Raw genomic sequence first — 16,940 nt, forward strand, 5'->3', positions numbered from 1 at the left:
GGAGGAATTGATGCAGGTGTTGCTTGCTTTGCTAGTTACACATGCTGAAATTGGCCCTTCTACCTGATTATTAAAGGTGCAGGAGCCCAGTCTGCTTTTTTCAACTGACCATCCTACTGGGCACACAAGCTATGGAGCCCAAACCTGTGCAGTAAACTTTCTGCCCCTATCCCTTTTCTGTTTCTACCTTCACCTTAAAGATTGCAATTTGAGGGAAGGTAAAATGCGCGGATCAATACTTAATCCATGGAGCAGGAGCATGTTCAGCCATTGGACTCCAAATCATCCTACCACCACCAATGGTCAGCGATTATGGGAGCTGTAGTCCGGAGACTCAGAGTTTCCACTCCCAGCCTTAATCCAACTGTTTTCAATGTGACCCCCCCCAATTTCCTGTGGACTGCTCCAAGATCATTTCCAGTTTCGGTAATGTATTGCCCCTGGGTCTGTTATGGCAGAGAGCACCCATTTTGAACACGGTAGAAGTGGGGGGAGGGTTGCTCTTTTCACCCTCCTGTTCTGGTTCCAAGGTGGAATTCTTTGACTGTGATGCAGGCGTCGCCGTGAATACCTGCCAGCGTTCCGCAGGTGAACGGTTTTTATTGTCGGCAAGATGAAGCTGAAACCCAAATGCTTCCTGCACTTTTTGTGTTTGGATAAAATCTACTGCTTGTTATCTGTCAGAAACGCAAGGGCACTGGCGTCCTACTTTCAACTGCTCGATGTTCACAAAAATAATTCTCTGAATGGTAAGTTTCACACAGCAGCTAAAGTTAGGCCACAAAGGTGTGAACTGAAACTCCCAGCATCATCTCACTTTGCCTTCAAGCAGTTGCTGCCCCTCAGATCAGCTAGAAAGAGGGACTTCACGCGCTAACTGATCGGAAGAGGGAGGTGGGGATCAGAGCAGAGCACATGAACTCTGAAGGATGTCTTCAGAAATGAAGCCTGTGGTCTTTCATTCTTAAGGGGTTTGGCCACAAGCCAGATTATAAAAAGAACCACCCCAGACGGGACCAAATATCTGGGAGGGTACACTATTAGCACTGCTGGGCGGGCAAGGTACCCTTGGGAAGTTTACACACAAAATGTGGAGGCATAAACTTTCCCTTTGTTGTCCCTAGTATCTGGAATTCAGAGGGCAAAACTAGGTTTAACAGCAGCAGCCCAACATGCAGAACTGGGTCTGACAATAAATTCCTATAACTTGATAGGGTGTGGTTTGGAGATTTAAGTGTAGGGCAGGTGGCTGTGGAGAACAGAATTCTTTCCTTTGCCTTCCACCTGCTGAAAATATACAGGTTTTCTTTTAAAAAAAGCTATAGTTTTTTAAAAATCGGAAGAAACCCACACTGGAAGAAAAATGGCTTATTAAAAAGCTATTTTGAGCGACAAAGCATGGCTGCAGGAGGGTTCAGCCTCCTGCTGGCATACTGTGATTTGAAGTGTCATTGTTGCATCTAGCTGCTCCTCAGTGTTGGAGCTCAGAATTCATCTGCTCATAATCCATTCCTGGGGCAAACGTAGGAGTGGGTGTTTTCTGAATATCTCCTCTCCTAACTTATGCTTTGAATATAAGCACAATATGTGTTTTCAAGTAAAATCATCTTCAATTGAAGGCTCTTTAATGAGCATCAGTACTAGTTCTGCGACTACCGTATTTTTCGCTCTATAAGACGCACCAGACCACAAGACGCACCTAGTTTTTGGAGGAGGAAAACAAGAAAAAAAATATTCTGAATCTCAGAAGCCAGAACAGCAAGAGGGATCGCTGTGCAGTGAAAGCAGCAATTCCTCTTGCTGTTCTGGCTTCTGGGATAGCTGTGCAGCCTGCATTCGCTCCATAAGACGCACACACATTTCCCCTTACTTTTTAGGAGGGGAAAAGTGAGTCTTATAGAGCAAAAAATACGGTACTTTCAGACCTCATATTGCACTGCCCAAACACTTTGAGGATTATGCAAGGCAAATGAAACAGTACATCTCTTTCCTATTAATGCATGCCAAACATTTTGTGTCAATCAATCCAAAGAAGGAAGCTGATTTTCATGTTGTGGGAACATTTATTGCTAGGGGAGTGTGTTGCCATGATGCTCAGTATAACTGGAACTTTGCACATGCCTCAAGACTGTGTGCATTTTGGCTGTGTGCATTTTGTCTTTGCTCTTGAGCAGTGAGATATGGCCTAAACTGTCGCTGCCCCTCTGCCATATCTATTGCAAGCAGGTGCTCTCATTGAGTCTTCAAGTAATGGAGGCAACCTGCACCAATCACCTTCTCCTGTAGTCCGATTGCCTAAACTTACATTTCCTGGGAAAGTGCTTACTCCTTTCTTGTAGATAAAGTTGAATATTAAGAGCATGCTCTGGTTTAGAAGGCAGTAAAAAGAGGTCTCCTGGTTGCTCTGTTGTGGGGAAACCACATTGTATTCTGAGATGAATATGTAATTAAGGATGTATTTAAGGACATATTTAAAACACACATTTTTATGTGGATTTCCCCCAGATCTGCAGTTTTACAACTTTCTCCACTATGTAACTGACCTGAGCAAGGCTCAGATCATGCTGGTGTTTGACCTACTGGACTGGGATGGCAAAGGGGAGGTCAACTTTGATGAATTCTACATGTTGGTGTGCATCATAATGTCCCATGAGGTAAAGTTAACTTAGCAATTCCAGGCTGGGCTGGGGTAGGGGAGATGCTTCTGGCAGCAGAAAAGGTAGTAATGTTCAGTACAGTATGTTCTGAATTCTATTTAGCTGAATAGGGGGCATTAAATGTAATATGGAGCCAGAGAGAATACATGCCCACCGAGCACTAAGGAAAAACAAACAAACCTTAGTTCTGGTATCACTAATGTGGTATCCATTGGTGTCACTACACTCCCAGACACCTGTCGTGGTGCTTGTCAATGCCCCCTGCAGCTCCCCCTCTTTTTAAAGTGCATTTGCTTGCCTTGGGGAGGAGTAGCTTGTTCCCACATTTTATTTATTCTTCTGTGAAATGGGTATTTTGAAGTGTCTATGACGGTTTTAGATTTCCATATGTGTGCCTGGGCCACAAAAGATTGTGAGCCCATGCCTTTGTTCATCCTAATGCAGTGTTGGCCAAACTTGGGTCTCCAGCTGTTTTGGGACTACAATTCCCATCATCCCTGACCACTGGTCCTGTTAGCTAGGGAGTTGTAGTCCAAAAACAGCTGGAGACCCAAGTTTGGCCAACACTGTCCTAATAAGCTGGTTCAGGCATGAACATGGTTGAGGAAGCTGGAAATTGTCAGGCCTGCACACTGCTCCCCTTCTCCTCCCCTCAACCCACCCACCCACCCACCCTGCCCAGCTTTAACACAAACATGCTAGTTTGTGTTAAACAGAGGTCTCCATTACATTCTAAAAAGGGAACTCTGATTTAATGGTGGCTTACTAAGCTAGATCAGATTGTGGTTTAAGATCCCGGTTAGTAAACCAATATTTAAATCAGATCTCTACTTTGAAGCTGGCATCTGAGGGAGGATTAGGATCTCTGCACTGAAGACAGCACATGAGGAAGTGGGGGGAGGGACACACACCAAGAGGAGACATCACACTGTGCAGGATTCTCAATGCATTGCCAGCTCCAACGTTCTTGGACAACCTCAATTTCATCTTTCATTAAACTGATCTGGGCAAATCTAGTGCTTCAGTTCCTACAGGAACCACTGCATTTTGGAGACTACAAATTCTGTTCTCGTCAGGGAGCTTTATCCTAGTTTCACCATTTGAGACAATGGTCCCATTGCTCTTAATAGCAACCTCAAAGAAAACAAAACACAAAGACTGGAATGTGCAGATGAGGAATATTAAAAAGTCATACCCCCCCCCAATAACATCAGAGTAACATACATGCCAGTGCTTGGGTTTTATACTGCTGGAATTATTTTTTTTAAAGAAACTTAATTTATACTCTGACTTCTCTTTCTGGGATCAGAACCACCTTGAAAAGCAGTTCATGTATCGTCATTGTCATCCAGTTTTTGAGCTGCTGGACATCGATGGAGGGCACACAGTTGGCCCAGCAGAGTTCCAATCCACTCGCTTCCTCTTTAATATTAAAAAGACCGAGCTGAGTCAGATATTCAAGGACTTTGACATCTCTGGTGATGAGGTAACATTGTGTGTGTCTGTCGGTAGGTGAGAGTGAGAGAACAAATGCATGGGGATATGTGGGTTCAGGGGCACAGCCAAGCGGGGCAGGGAGGGGCAGTAAAACAATAAAAATAGTTAACTGACCAATCACATCAGTTCTCCCCCCCCCCCAAACAAAAGTCCTGCCTCCCCCAAATCCTGGCTATGCCCATGTGTGGGTCCCTCCCCACCTATATTGCCCCATCTTAATAAGTCTTTGACTTTCAGTAGGCTGAAGAAGCCTCATCTAAGACTGCAACAACACGCACTATTGTTCTCTGTGATGTCATGTGATTGACAGGTGGGTGGCAGTCCTGCCTACCTGTCAAAGTTGGCATGATGGGATGGTGTGTTTTTTTTAAGTAAAAACATCCAGTCGCCAGCCACATCCAGTCCCACACCCCCATTCTGAAGTCCATGGTAGGATTAGTTTATGTTCACAAGAATACCATGCACAATCCTGAGCTCCCTTGAGCCTACCCTTTTATCAACTTAGCAGCACCTCATGAAGCTGCTGGTTCCTCTGTGTGCAGGAACCATACCACACACATGAAAGGCACGGTAGCCTTAGACTTGCTTACCCATCTAAGATTCAGAGTTAATTATAGCAGACGTTACAGAAACACAGGTAAGAAATTCCACTTGTCCATTTGATAATGCAGGCCATAAGGCCTACAAAAAATTCTTGACTAGAGAGATCTGAGGTTTACCTTCAAGACCACCTCAGAAGGGCAGAGGGAAGACTTAAAGGGAAGGGTGGAAAATGCCACGTTCCTCCCATAGAATACTTGCTTATGAACTAGCCATTAATATTTCACTAAACTGCAATATTACCTTTTCCCTTCCATCACCAGCAACTGAACTACAAGGAGTTCAGGATGTTCACTATCTTCTGCATTGACCGACAACAGAGGAAGGCAAGGGAGAAACTGAGGAAGCAGATAGCTAAGGCTGAAGCTGCAGCGGCAGAAGCAGAATCGTTATCTGAATTTTCTTTCAGTGACCTTTAATTACATATGGAAGAAAAGAGTGTTGTTTCCCCGGCAGCCAGAAATTTAAAAAACGAAACAACCCGTCTCCACACCACATGAAGCAGAACACACGATAAACACTCATTAAAAACAATTTGCAGGCTGTTTACAAAGATCAGAAGAGAACAGTGAGAATAAAATGTGTGTTGGGCTATATAAACACAATAACTTTCTAAATAAATAAATAAAGGTTAGTTTTTCAAAAAAAGAGCCATCCATGCTAGATTGTTTACTCTTGCTGCAAGAAGACCCACACTGACTTTCCCCCCTCCTCTTTCTGCTCCCCACCCCAACAGCCTGCTCTGGAGGATAGAGGGAACTCTCCAAAACATGGCATTGGCGGGGGGGGTGGGCTGGCGGCAGCGGAAGAGAAGAAATCCCATTGTGTAGTCAAGACGTCCTTCCGCTAATGGGACAATTCCATTGACAAAACCCCAAGTGAGAATCTGTGGCCATCTCTCTCTTCCCCTCTCCTGCCACAAATGCACACCCTGCTTTTTTCAATGCAGCACTAGGAGGAATGTTCTATCAGTGAAGGGATTTATCTGGGCACAATAGAAATATTTCTCTCCTCTTCTCTCCTCCCAAACTGTTCCATGGAGTTTCCCAACCCTCTAGAATAAATTTGAAGAAGGTACAGGATATGCACCGGGAGTGGGCAAGTCCCATTGCACTAGCACAAACATTTAGCTGAATATCGCCCATTATTGTAATAAATTGATATGATGCAAGAGTTTAAAGTGTCACCTACAAAGTTGTAAACCCAAGAGCTCTTAAGAGAGTTTAAAAACAGCAGCAGAATATAACCAAGAAGGCTTTTGCTGAGACCCTTCTCAGACAGCAGTGGGCCCCAAGGGAGAGCACTAGATGCAGAACAAAGGTTGGATCATGGATTGTATAACAGCATCATAATTATCAGCAGTTTTATTTTCAATTCCTTTCCTAATGATCCCCAGCATGGGATTTTCCTTTTTCACAGCAGTCACACACTAAGTCCACATCTTCATCTATCCACTACGACCTCAAGGTCTTGTTCAGTCACGGCCAGTTCAGACTCTCAGTGCTTGCCAAATACCTGGGAAAACAAAAATGTCATTGCCTGGTGCTGAAGCAATTGCAGGCAGGCTTCCCTGGGTAAAATGGGTGGCTACTACAAAAGGCCTTTTCTCGCGTTGCCATCCTTTAGACCTTCCTTGAACGTAGAATGACAGAAAGAGCTTCAGATGATGATCTCAAGGATTGGGAAAATTTTAGGTCTTTTAGGTAGAGTGGTGATCAAAACAATCAGATATCTGGGCACCACAAGAACATCATTTCAGAGGACATCCCCCAGACCACGAGAATGCAGGGAGGGACAAGGAAATGTTTTACCCTACAAGATGTTCATTTAGATCAATGGAAATAACAACTACTTTGTATTAAGGTTAGCAAAGTGGAAACCCCTCCCCTCCCACATTCAGATAACTCGCAGTTTGAAAGAAAGCATAACCTGTGCGGCAAAAATTAAAAGGAAATAGAGAAGCGCCAAATTCTGAAGGGGTCACTGCAATGTAAGGTGTCCTGCCAAAGGTTACTTCGTGAATGAATGGCTGCAGCAAGGTGTAAACTAGGATCTTCCAATCCTGTACTCTCAGTTGTACCTCCCTAAATTCTACTCTTCCCAGAGATGAAGAGATATCAGCAAAATAATCACCATCTCTAGTTGTCAAGATTTAACCTCCGGGTTTTTCTCAAAGGCAGTTAGTGTCTGTTTGCTTGCTCTCTCTCCCCACCTCCCTAAGGGGTCCTGAATTTAAGGCAATTATCTAGGTATTACCATGGCTAAAATTTTAATATATTCAGCAGCTCATTTGAACTTCCTAACAAGGATGATTCAAATCAGATTGACTGGTTTGGATCAAATTTATGCTAAAGCCATATTTAGTTTATGCTCACATGCATGGCTAGCTGTTTTAGAAATTAAAAACTAAACCCAGAATGATATTAAGGGTTAATTGCTGGCCTGTGATTGGATTGCCAGTGACTGCCATTACTAAGATCTCTATAGAAAGCCTTATATTTTGCTAGCTGGGTATACCAAAGCATTTCTGTAATGATACAGACCGTTCACTGACCTAAGGACTCCAATAAGACAGAAGAGACACAAGAGGCATTTTGCAGCTATGTTGGGTTAAGAGAAAAAGGACACAGAGTTTGTATTTTAAGGCAAGGCATCTCCAGTACCAATTTTATTTTTAAAAGCCAAATAATAATAATAACCAGGTTTTCTTGTTGTTTTTCCTTTCTGTTTAATACATAGAGTACTATACAGCATATTCCTGACTTTTAGAAAATCATGATGCTACACTGATTTACTTCATTTAATTGGTCAAAAAAGAACCTATTTGTGCTTTGCTATAGAATTTTAAAGGTGTGCACATACTACTGCAATGTCAGCACAACATAGGTACAGTATAAATATATAGTGCACCTTGAAAAGGCTAACCCAAATGTTAACTGCATTCCCAGACATTTCACCTTTGGGCTGAAGGAGACTGTAAGAAAAGTTTCGCACATCCTGCATGTACAAAGCTAAAAGATTTAGTTTTATAAAAGTTGCACGGAGGAGGGCTGGGGAAGTGCCACATCATAGGAATTCCTCTAATCAGACTTCCCTTTTTAGCTACTGAAAACTGTGTTTCTCTGTATTGGTACCCAATTGCCAACCACCTATGTAACACGAATGCTTCTTTTGATACATGGCACAGAACAACACTGTACAAAAAAAGATTTACCAGAAAAGAGAAGATTTTTATTCAAGAAATACAAATTGATGGTACCAGCCATCTTTGGAAGCCACTACCAAGAGGCAAATAGGACATTTAAATCCAAGTAATTTGCTCATAACACATTAGAGAAGAATGTCTTTACACACCTCCAGCTGCCTAGTACACAATTTCAGGCATTGCTCAAAAGGCGATCTCCAGTTTCTAGACGTTCCCAGGACATGGAGAGGAGAGGCACTGGTAAGACCCTTGGCAGAAGACCATTTCACTGTTTTTGAGTTTAAGACCCAGCAAATTGTTAAAAAATAATAATCAAAAAATCCTTTCCCATCTTTGGCTAGATTCAATTGCCAGAAAAAGGGGGATTAAAAGTGTCAGGTGAATTTTAAATATTCATAATGAAAACGACCATGCTTGCATTTTTTTTAAATTGACAACATGGTTCTGATCCAGAGATAATTAGCACAATATTGAGAAGTATCTAATACATAGTGTCCTCAGCCGAAGGACATGAGTCTATTTCATCACAGACTGCCATTCAGAGCAATGGGGTTCCAACCTCCTTAGGAAACCAACCGTATTTAAACAAACAAAAACCAAACCATTAAGCCACCTTCATACTCTTAGTACTTAAATAAGCTTGCTGGCATGCATCACAGTGCACTCCTCTTTCAAAAGGGGAGTCACAGCCCTGGATTTAAGGCTTCCTATAAATGGGACCAGAGTCTACATAGAAAGAAAAGCAAAGAGACAGGAAGGAAATAAAAATAAACCGCTGAATTAAATTAAGAATACTTCTTGGACACAGAGATATTTTTAAACCAGCTACACTAGTCTTGGATACATGGCTATTAGGCAAAAGAATCAGTAACGTCACAAGTGTTCCATTTTCATATTTTCCTGCTTTAGAATACAAGATGTTGAAAAGGCAGGTTTGCCTCTAAATTCAGTTCTACAACTCCCATATATTGTATTTCTTTACACCATTTACATACTGTTGGGTACAAATTGTGTGTGTGGTGTTGTTGTTTTTAAAAAAACAACACTCAGGAAAAGGGTTGTCAGAGAAGTAAACTGAAAATGGAATATTATTGCAGACAGCTGAAGAAATGCACCCCCAAAAAGCTCCATATAATCTTAAGCAAAAACAACCTAGCCAGGGACAATCATGTAAAGACCAAAGGAACTGCTGTTTGAAAACCATATAGTTTTAGACATCTGATATGCATAACTAACACTCTGAGACAAATTAAGAGATATGTCAATGACTGCAATCCTAAAATGATTTTCAAAAACAGCACAAAGTTGCATTAACCTACCAGATATGGTTTTGTTATATTTTCTCCCTAAGGAGCAATGCACTAAACATGAAGGCCCATTTACCCATCTTGCGAGCGACACTTAAAATCTTGTTTTATCAAAACGCATTGTGCCACAGCTGAATATATTGCTCTCATCGCATCAATCTGAATCCTGATTATTTTTGTAAAATGAATAATGAAACTACAGTATTGAAAAAAGAGGTATTATCTTTGTCCATCAAAATCCTCTCAAAACCCAGATTATTACACTGCAATTTCACACTACACCGTTTCCCAAATACCTCCTTAGTCTCTCTAAAGTTTAGAGATCAAGGGAATTACAATCATGGCTTTTAATGTGATCATTTTCTTAATCTCGTTGTCTCGTGGTAGAATTTTGTGTAATGCCAATGCAACTAATGTACTAAGCCAAAGCTCTAGTCACATGTTTTGTTTTCAGAATAGGATGGAGCACAGTAAGCAGTATGTGTCTCCTATGCATTCATTCTCCCCGCAACCCGCTTTTTTACATAATGCAGTATCAACAGCGCTACTGTCCTTTTGCCTTTCAAGCTCATCCAAGACAGATTACAGAGAGTCCATTACTTCTGGGTCATGTACTAGTGACACGTCTGCAATAACAAGCATGAAAGCCAAAGCTCTGTGCTAAACAAACCTGCCACCACCATATGTCTGTAGATATAATTCACTAGCAAAGGGGAGAAGGTAAATCAGAAATGGCGTATAAATGTGTTAAACTGCAAAGAAACAATATTGTAACTGTTTGCTTGTTTGCCCTTGGTAGCTCAATGCTAAGTGCTCTGTCTTTAGAATGTATGTGAGTGTGTGCATGTATGTCTGCAGAAGAGGCAAAGCTTTGACTCCAACGATGGAAATGAGCTGGCACAGGTGAGAATCCAATCTGCATGCTGATAAAACGTTAAATGCATGCAACAGTGCTTACTTGAATTAGTCTTCTGTTAAAAGTAATAAATGAAATTGCTCGGCCTTGGAGATTAAAAACAATGAAAATCCAGTTGCCTCGCTTATTCTAACTGCTGGGTGAAGGTGAACAACATTAGGTGAAAGGGATATTCCTGACTTATAATCAAGTTTACCCTGAAAAACCCAGTTCTTTCTAGAGCAGGAAAGAGTAAGAGTAAGGAAGAAACTAAGACTCCTACTTGGTTAACAGATGCATGCAATTTCCACCCAAAGTAAAAACTATTCACGATACCTGAGGAGTTACTTTTGTTTAGAGCTTGAGAGGTGGTTAAGTCACCACTATGCTTATGAAAGACAAGCAATCCTTGGGTGCCTGCCATCAGTACAAAAGGGAGGTATATTGATTTATTGTGCACTTATGTGCGTGCACAAGTTCCAATATGGTCCTTCATCACAGTTTGGAGGAATTTCACTACCATTCCAACTGTAGGGATAATGACCTTTTCCTTTCAAGCTGTTCCATTCTAACTGCTGAAGTGGGAGTGCAGCTCCCATTTTTCAGTGCAGCATCATCTGGAAATGTCATCAGCTTAAAAAGTGTCAAGCACATGTTTTTATTTCTTCACACACATGCACACACACACCAATGTGAAAATATTTGTCAGAGAAGGTGACTTCATTTTTAAAGAACTGTAGAGCTGCATTCATGGAAGCCAACTTGTGGAAGAGGTAAGTGGAGCTACTTCAACACCCTCTTGTAACTTGTTCCCTAAGAAATGTCTGACTACCACAGAGCATTCTACAGTCGGGGACTCATATTCTTTGCCAAATACATGCTGAATACCTGAATGCATGTTGGAAACCTATCTTCATCAAGCATGGCCAGTGCCATGGGTCAGCATCCTTAAGCAGCTGTCATGGGCCCATCATTATCACCTGACCCACAACACTGGCCACTGAAGAACAGCAGAAACCATAACTGATACCCACCCCCTTTGTCAAAGATGACTGGCAAACCTCCACCCGCCACACAGATAAGCAAGTGGCAATAGTGGATGAGAACAGCAGTGACTGTTGCTTGCTCATTCGCTCTGTCAATGGCAGCAAGAAGCAGCTGCTACTGCCTTCCTCCAGGCATCAGAAGTATGAGAAGTGGCCCACTGGAAGGCATCTGGCTGAGTGAGCCTTACATCACAAACCTGGAGCTGGCCAGCCATCAAGCAATGTGGCTTGAAAACATTTCAAGTACTCCTGAACACATTCCGAAAAGGGCAGAAGTAGTCACAGAAGTTATCAGCCTATTTTTAGCTCAATTCAATTTTAATATCTATAAATTATTTTTGTCCGTTTAACTTGGGAAAAATGAGACCACTAGACACATACTTTTATTTTGCAAGGTATACTTCTTCTGATATGTAATGGCTGTGGTGTGCACCAAATAAGTTTATTACTTGGAAATTACAAAGAAACTAATTGGTACCAACTAAATGGATGCCTCTCCAAAAATCAGCATTTAGAGTTTTTATGCAGCAGTCTAGCATTCCTTTTCACTTCAGTACATGTGGAATGACTTCAAAAAGAGTCACAATGACATTAGATTTTTGCCTTAAATATTTTAGCTTTTTAGTCAATTGTTTAGCATGCACCCTTTGTGACAAATGAAGGATCTGCATCCTTCTGAACTTCTAAAATATAAGTGTTTGCTCCTAATATTAGCACAAGTGAACATGGTATCTGAGAAAGTGGGGGAACTTAACAAATCCTAGAAGACAGATACCCTTTTGCTGTATGCTGCTGCCATCTGGCCAAAACTACATTGAAAGACCCTGATGTATTCGACGGTGCCCAGAAAAATGCTGTGGTTGTGACACACAATGATACATTCATATGGCAAGTGGTTCCAAGTCTGAACTGATTTCCAAAAAGAGAAACCTCCTTTGAGAAACTTTGCAACCTACCCTACACTGAAAATGCGATATAATTTTAAATTTTTATGTTTCATTGTTCTAGTTTCTAGTTATCACAGCAAGATAACCCGAGTAAGGCTAGGTTAGTTATAGGACACTTAAGTATTGTAGCTCTGCAGAGAGGAAGAGGTCCACCCTAGATTGTTCCATCAGTGGACCAAAAACATGCCTTTTCACAGATAAAAATAACTGTAGATTCAGTGCTTAGCAAGAAGAATATTAATGAGTTCTGTTTGAAAAATGATTAATAATAGTGGTGCTAACAGGAACATGACCACACCAAAAGAACAGAACTAATGATCAAGTATACATGTAATATTAAGCTGCACCATAGCTTAGTGCAAACAAGCAGGCTTCACCAGAGAAAATCACTGTCACTTTGCTCCCCTTACAGTCCTGCTGCTCCACTGCTGTGAGCTAAGCTATGGCTTGGCTGAGCATTCTGTCTGAACCCAAGCTCATGGTTTTTCTTGCTCCAGACAAACCGCAAGCTGTAACCAAGGGGAGAAGGAGAAAAGCAGCCACAATCTTTTCTCTGGGAACCCATGTTTGCTCTTTTTCCGACAAGCCCATGGTTTGGCTTCGTGTCATGTGTGAACCAGGTCGGGGACAACAAAAAGCACAGAGAATCTAAACAAAAGAGTTATGTATACTTCTTTTCAAAAGATGCACATTGCTAGGACTGATTTGTTCAGTATTACTCAACAGAATTTAACTGGACTGCTAACAATCTTGCCCAAAGCCCTCTTAAAAGGATATGCCTCCTACTCTAAAGAATGGCTTGCTTTCACATTCCGAAGGGAAAATGCTGTGTGATATTGCTAAGGTTACTGTGATGTTTCAGATAAATCTGCCAAGTAGAAAAAGTGGCCCATCAATCTGACATACATGCACTGCATCTACACTGTCATATGCATGAGTGTGAATAAGTGTAACTGAAGCCATGGCAGGGAAGATAAAGAATGCTTGAAATATGCACACTGCTTTTCACAAACCAACTCAATCCACCTCTTTCTGTAAGCTACCCATCACCAGCAAGATACAAAAGTATTTCGGTCAGGAGCAACTAAGCTGTGGCCCTCCAGAAGCTGCTGGACTCCAAACCCCATCATGCCTGATCGTTGGCCATGTTGACTGGGGCTGATTGGGACTGGGATCCTACAATTTCTGGAGGCCCACTGGTAAGCCACCCCTGATATAAGGATTTGTGGAATAGTAATACAAATATTCTTGCAATATACAACTCCCCCCCCCCCCAATATTGAAAGATCTAATGGTGTAAATGAAAGATCAGATGATTTAACAATCTACAATATCTTCCTAATTTTCAATCATTATTCCCATCTCTTCCCCCAAGGGTCAAGTGTGTGTGTAATCACTTGGCAGAATAAGATGATGCATCTGAGTCCCAGTTATGCCAAGCAACATAAAGATCAGTGGGGAGATATATGATACTGTCAAGCAAGTTGCACACCCTTACCTTACAGAAGTGTATGACAGGGCTTCCTGTGCTTTTCTTCTGTAGTATGTTAATAGCTATTGCTGTGAATAAAGGGGGTTTAAAATCACTATATTGGGCCTAAACATTATCGGCTAACATACTAAGTGAAATAAGTCCTGTGCCTTCTTTTGTTTTTTGTTTCTCAGGCTGGTGAACCTCAAATAATAAGCTTTTTAACTAGATACAGAAGTATACGGTAACTGCAATTCCATGTAACATTATATATTTGCTAAACAATAGCCTAATTTTTCAGAGAGCAATATTTAGCACATACTGAAGCCAGCAATGGCAAATCACTATTGCTTGCTATTTCAGTATATACCAAAAAACTTTAATTTGGGATCATCCATACTAATCAGATTGCACCTGATAGTCTGTCCCAGAATCCTTCACCATCCCATTTAAATATTAGCCTTGTTGAGCTAATGTGAAACTAGAATAGACACAATCCCTACAATTATCACAGCATACTGGATTTACCAGAGCAGCTACACTGATTGGCTGAACTGTAAGTGATGCTGATTTCACAAAATACTTCAGTTTGGTTTAATCCTTTTAAAAGTGCCTTTCCCTTTTATGGATCAGTACTTCACTTATAGTTCAAACCACTTTTTCAGCATCATCCTCTGTAAACTTCAGGATCTCTTTCACACACATGTTCCAGATTTACTTTGTTAAGAACGTCTTACTGCGGTGTCAAGAATTCCTAAGTTGGGCAAAGTCTCCAGGGGCAGTTTAGGAACGTGTGTGTGCTTGCATGTGTGTGTGTTTCCCCCCTAAAGCTCCATCACAGATGGAATTTTTGCTGGTCATTGTTTAGAACCAACCCACCAGTCAGAGAGAACAAAAATAGTGAAAAAGTTCCCACGTGGTAAGAAGAGCAGAAAAGGAAAAGAGAAACATACAGGCCAAGTCAGTTCTCCACCGGGGTGGGGTTTGTTAAGGGCTGGCTCACAATGACTTGCACCACATAGTCCCTTGGTATTTTCAACTCCTCCAGTTTCATTTTGTCTGCCAGGGGCCTGCCTGAAAAAAACCACCGCTGGCTGCTGGGCTCCACACCCTCTGCTGTGTGCAGTCTTCTCTTCATGTGATAGACAGTGTCCATACTGCGGACCACAAGTTTGAGGTCTTTGCCTGTTGAGAGGCGTAAACGAAGCTGACATTCATGACCCGAGTTAGGTGGTGGATCGGGAATATCCAGAGTCTCTAAATCCCCCTTCTCTTCTATCATGTTGATGGGCGGGGCCAGGCAGTAGACAGGAAGCTGGTACCGGTTTCCCAGTTCGTCATAGCACTCGGTAAGAGCACCTTCAGAAGAGATGAAAAAGAAACAGGGTTAAGTGACAAAGTTTTAAATAAAATCCACATTACACTCCTTGAGATGTTCTTTGATTCTAGTATTGTTTATGATTAAACTCCTGAACAGTGTGTAATGACCACCTCCTTCCCCCAGCTCCAGAGGTTTAACTATTATTACTGAGAAGCTATACCACAGTGAGTACTTTTTCCTCCTTGTCAATATTGATTTTTTTTTAAAAAAAAGCTCAAAAATGAAATACAGAGTAGATGTAACTTACCAACCCAACAAATTATGAGTGATAAATATAAAGGAATTAAAACACATTTCACTTTCTTACCTATGTTTTTCTGCATAAAAGATGCAAGAAAAATGTGGGCGTATGCTACAATTTTATCTTAGGCTCTTAATAGAAAATGGTAGTTTGGGATATTTATGTTTTCTTATTGAGTCATGTAAGAGTTTATGCCATTAAAAGAATGTTCAGAGGAGAGCTAAAAAGGCAAATAGCTATGTACAATAGTAAAAGCATGTAAAGACAAATTAAAAACAAGCAGATAACTATCTAGATGGCTTCACATATGCATTAGAAACTTGAAATGATCACATTTCTAATTCTAATTGACGTCTAACAAGCCAACATTTCCTATTCTATGAAAGTCTACAGCACAGGCAAGTGCAGGAGGTGTGCTAGGTGTGCCCAGGCATACCCTAATGTTTTTTTAAAAATGGGGAACAAGGGAAGCAGATATATATATATATATATATATATATGTACAGTGGTACCTCGGGTTACAGATGCTTCAGGTTACATACGCTTCAGGTTACAGACTCCACTAACCCAGAAACTTTGCTTTAACAACTTTGCTTCAGGATGAGAACAGAAATCGCGCAGCAGCGACGTGGCAGCGGGAGGCCCCATTAGCTAAAGTGGTGCTTCAGGTTAAGAACAGTTTCAGGTTAAGAACAGACCTCCAGAACGAATTAAGTTCTTAACCCGAGGTACCACTGTAGAATAAAAAGGCTGGAAAGGATCTGCAATTTCTGCCTGCAACTGTCTCTGGAAACAGCAGGGGGGTGATTGGCACAAGTGGCAGCAGTAAGGGAAGAAGAACTCCCCCCTCTGCAGGCAGAAGCTGCAGATCTATTCCAGTCTTTTTCTTTCGTATACATCCATCTCTTCCCCATGGCCCTGCCTGCATCCAAGCTTTCCTGGCCACCTTTGGTGGAGATAATATCTGTGGGGGGTGAGGAACTACTTTTGTGATACACAAACAAAGAGGATGCCCTCAGCCATCCAGATCTGCCCAAAACCTGTCCAGCTTAGCACAGATCTTTTTCTGGAACAATCTGTTTTTGGTTTTTTGGCTACTTGTGTTGCACTTGTTTTGTTAGATTTTTATTTCTGTATCTCCTCCTTGCCTTATCATTCCCTCCTCTTCTTTCTTCACTGAAATTATCAAATAATAATAACTGAATGCACACCCTAGTGAATTGTGCTGTGGTTGCCTATGGCCCACAGGCAAAGTCCACAGCAATCCAGAGTGGGCGGGGGAAGAGAGGACTGAAGGCAGAAGAACTGTCAAACCCAATGCCTTGGCTGGACTTCTGTTGGCAGGGCAGAAGGGAGTATTTTTCCTTTTTGGGTGTGTTTTTTGTTGGCTTAAAAAAAAGAAGACTTTCCTTCCCATTGGCCACAACGGAAAGGAAATCAGTACACCAGCTGGCAGCTCTTGGCGGGTTTGGGGTGGGGTTTGAAGGAACAGGAGGACTTGGCACACAGCAGATTGTTTTTGCCATCTCTATTTTGCCTCCTCTGCCACCAGAGCATTGATGGTGAAGGACAACCGCAGAGATTACCATAGCTGCAATGAGAAGGTCTCCATGGGTAGACCTGCTGCTCTTCCTATGTACCCTCCTCCTCCTCCTCCTCTCTGTGTTCAGATATGTCAAATCCTCTGGCCCTG

The 16,940-nt window shown here is 41.8% G+C and overlaps 2 protein-coding genes across 4 annotated transcripts in view; one reads left to right on the top strand and one right to left on the bottom strand.

Moving 5' to 3' along the window:
- Positions 1-567: 567 nt before the first annotated feature.
- Positions 568-5,402, top strand: EFCAB9 (EF-hand calcium binding domain 9). The gene is made up of 4 exons (XM_083431010.1): positions 568-749; positions 2,506-2,654; positions 3,967-4,143; positions 5,018-5,402. The coding sequence occupies exons 1-4, from the start codon at positions 614-616 to the stop codon at positions 5,171-5,173; spliced, it is 618 nt and encodes a 205-aa protein (XP_083287136.1). The 5' UTR covers positions 568-613; the 3' UTR covers positions 5,174-5,402.
- Positions 5,403-7,963: 2,561 nt separating this feature from the next.
- UBTD2 (ubiquitin domain containing 2) overlaps positions 7,964-16,940 on the bottom strand; it is a 40,469-nt gene continuing 31,492 nt past the window's right edge. For all 3 annotated transcript variants that reach the window (XM_083430979.1, XM_083430977.1, XM_083430978.1), the window contains exon 3: positions 7,964-14,984. In XM_083430979.1, coding sequence (XP_083287105.1) covers positions 14,587-14,984 — 398 coding nt within the window. In that variant the 3' untranslated portion in view covers positions 7,964-14,586. The remainder of the gene's footprint in view (positions 14,985-16,940) is intronic.

Source organism: Podarcis tiliguerta (genome assembly GCF_965153285.1).
Source record: "Podarcis tiliguerta genome assembly, chromosome: 2".
NCBI lineage: Eukaryota > Metazoa > Chordata > Lepidosauria > Squamata > Lacertidae > Podarcis > Podarcis tiliguerta.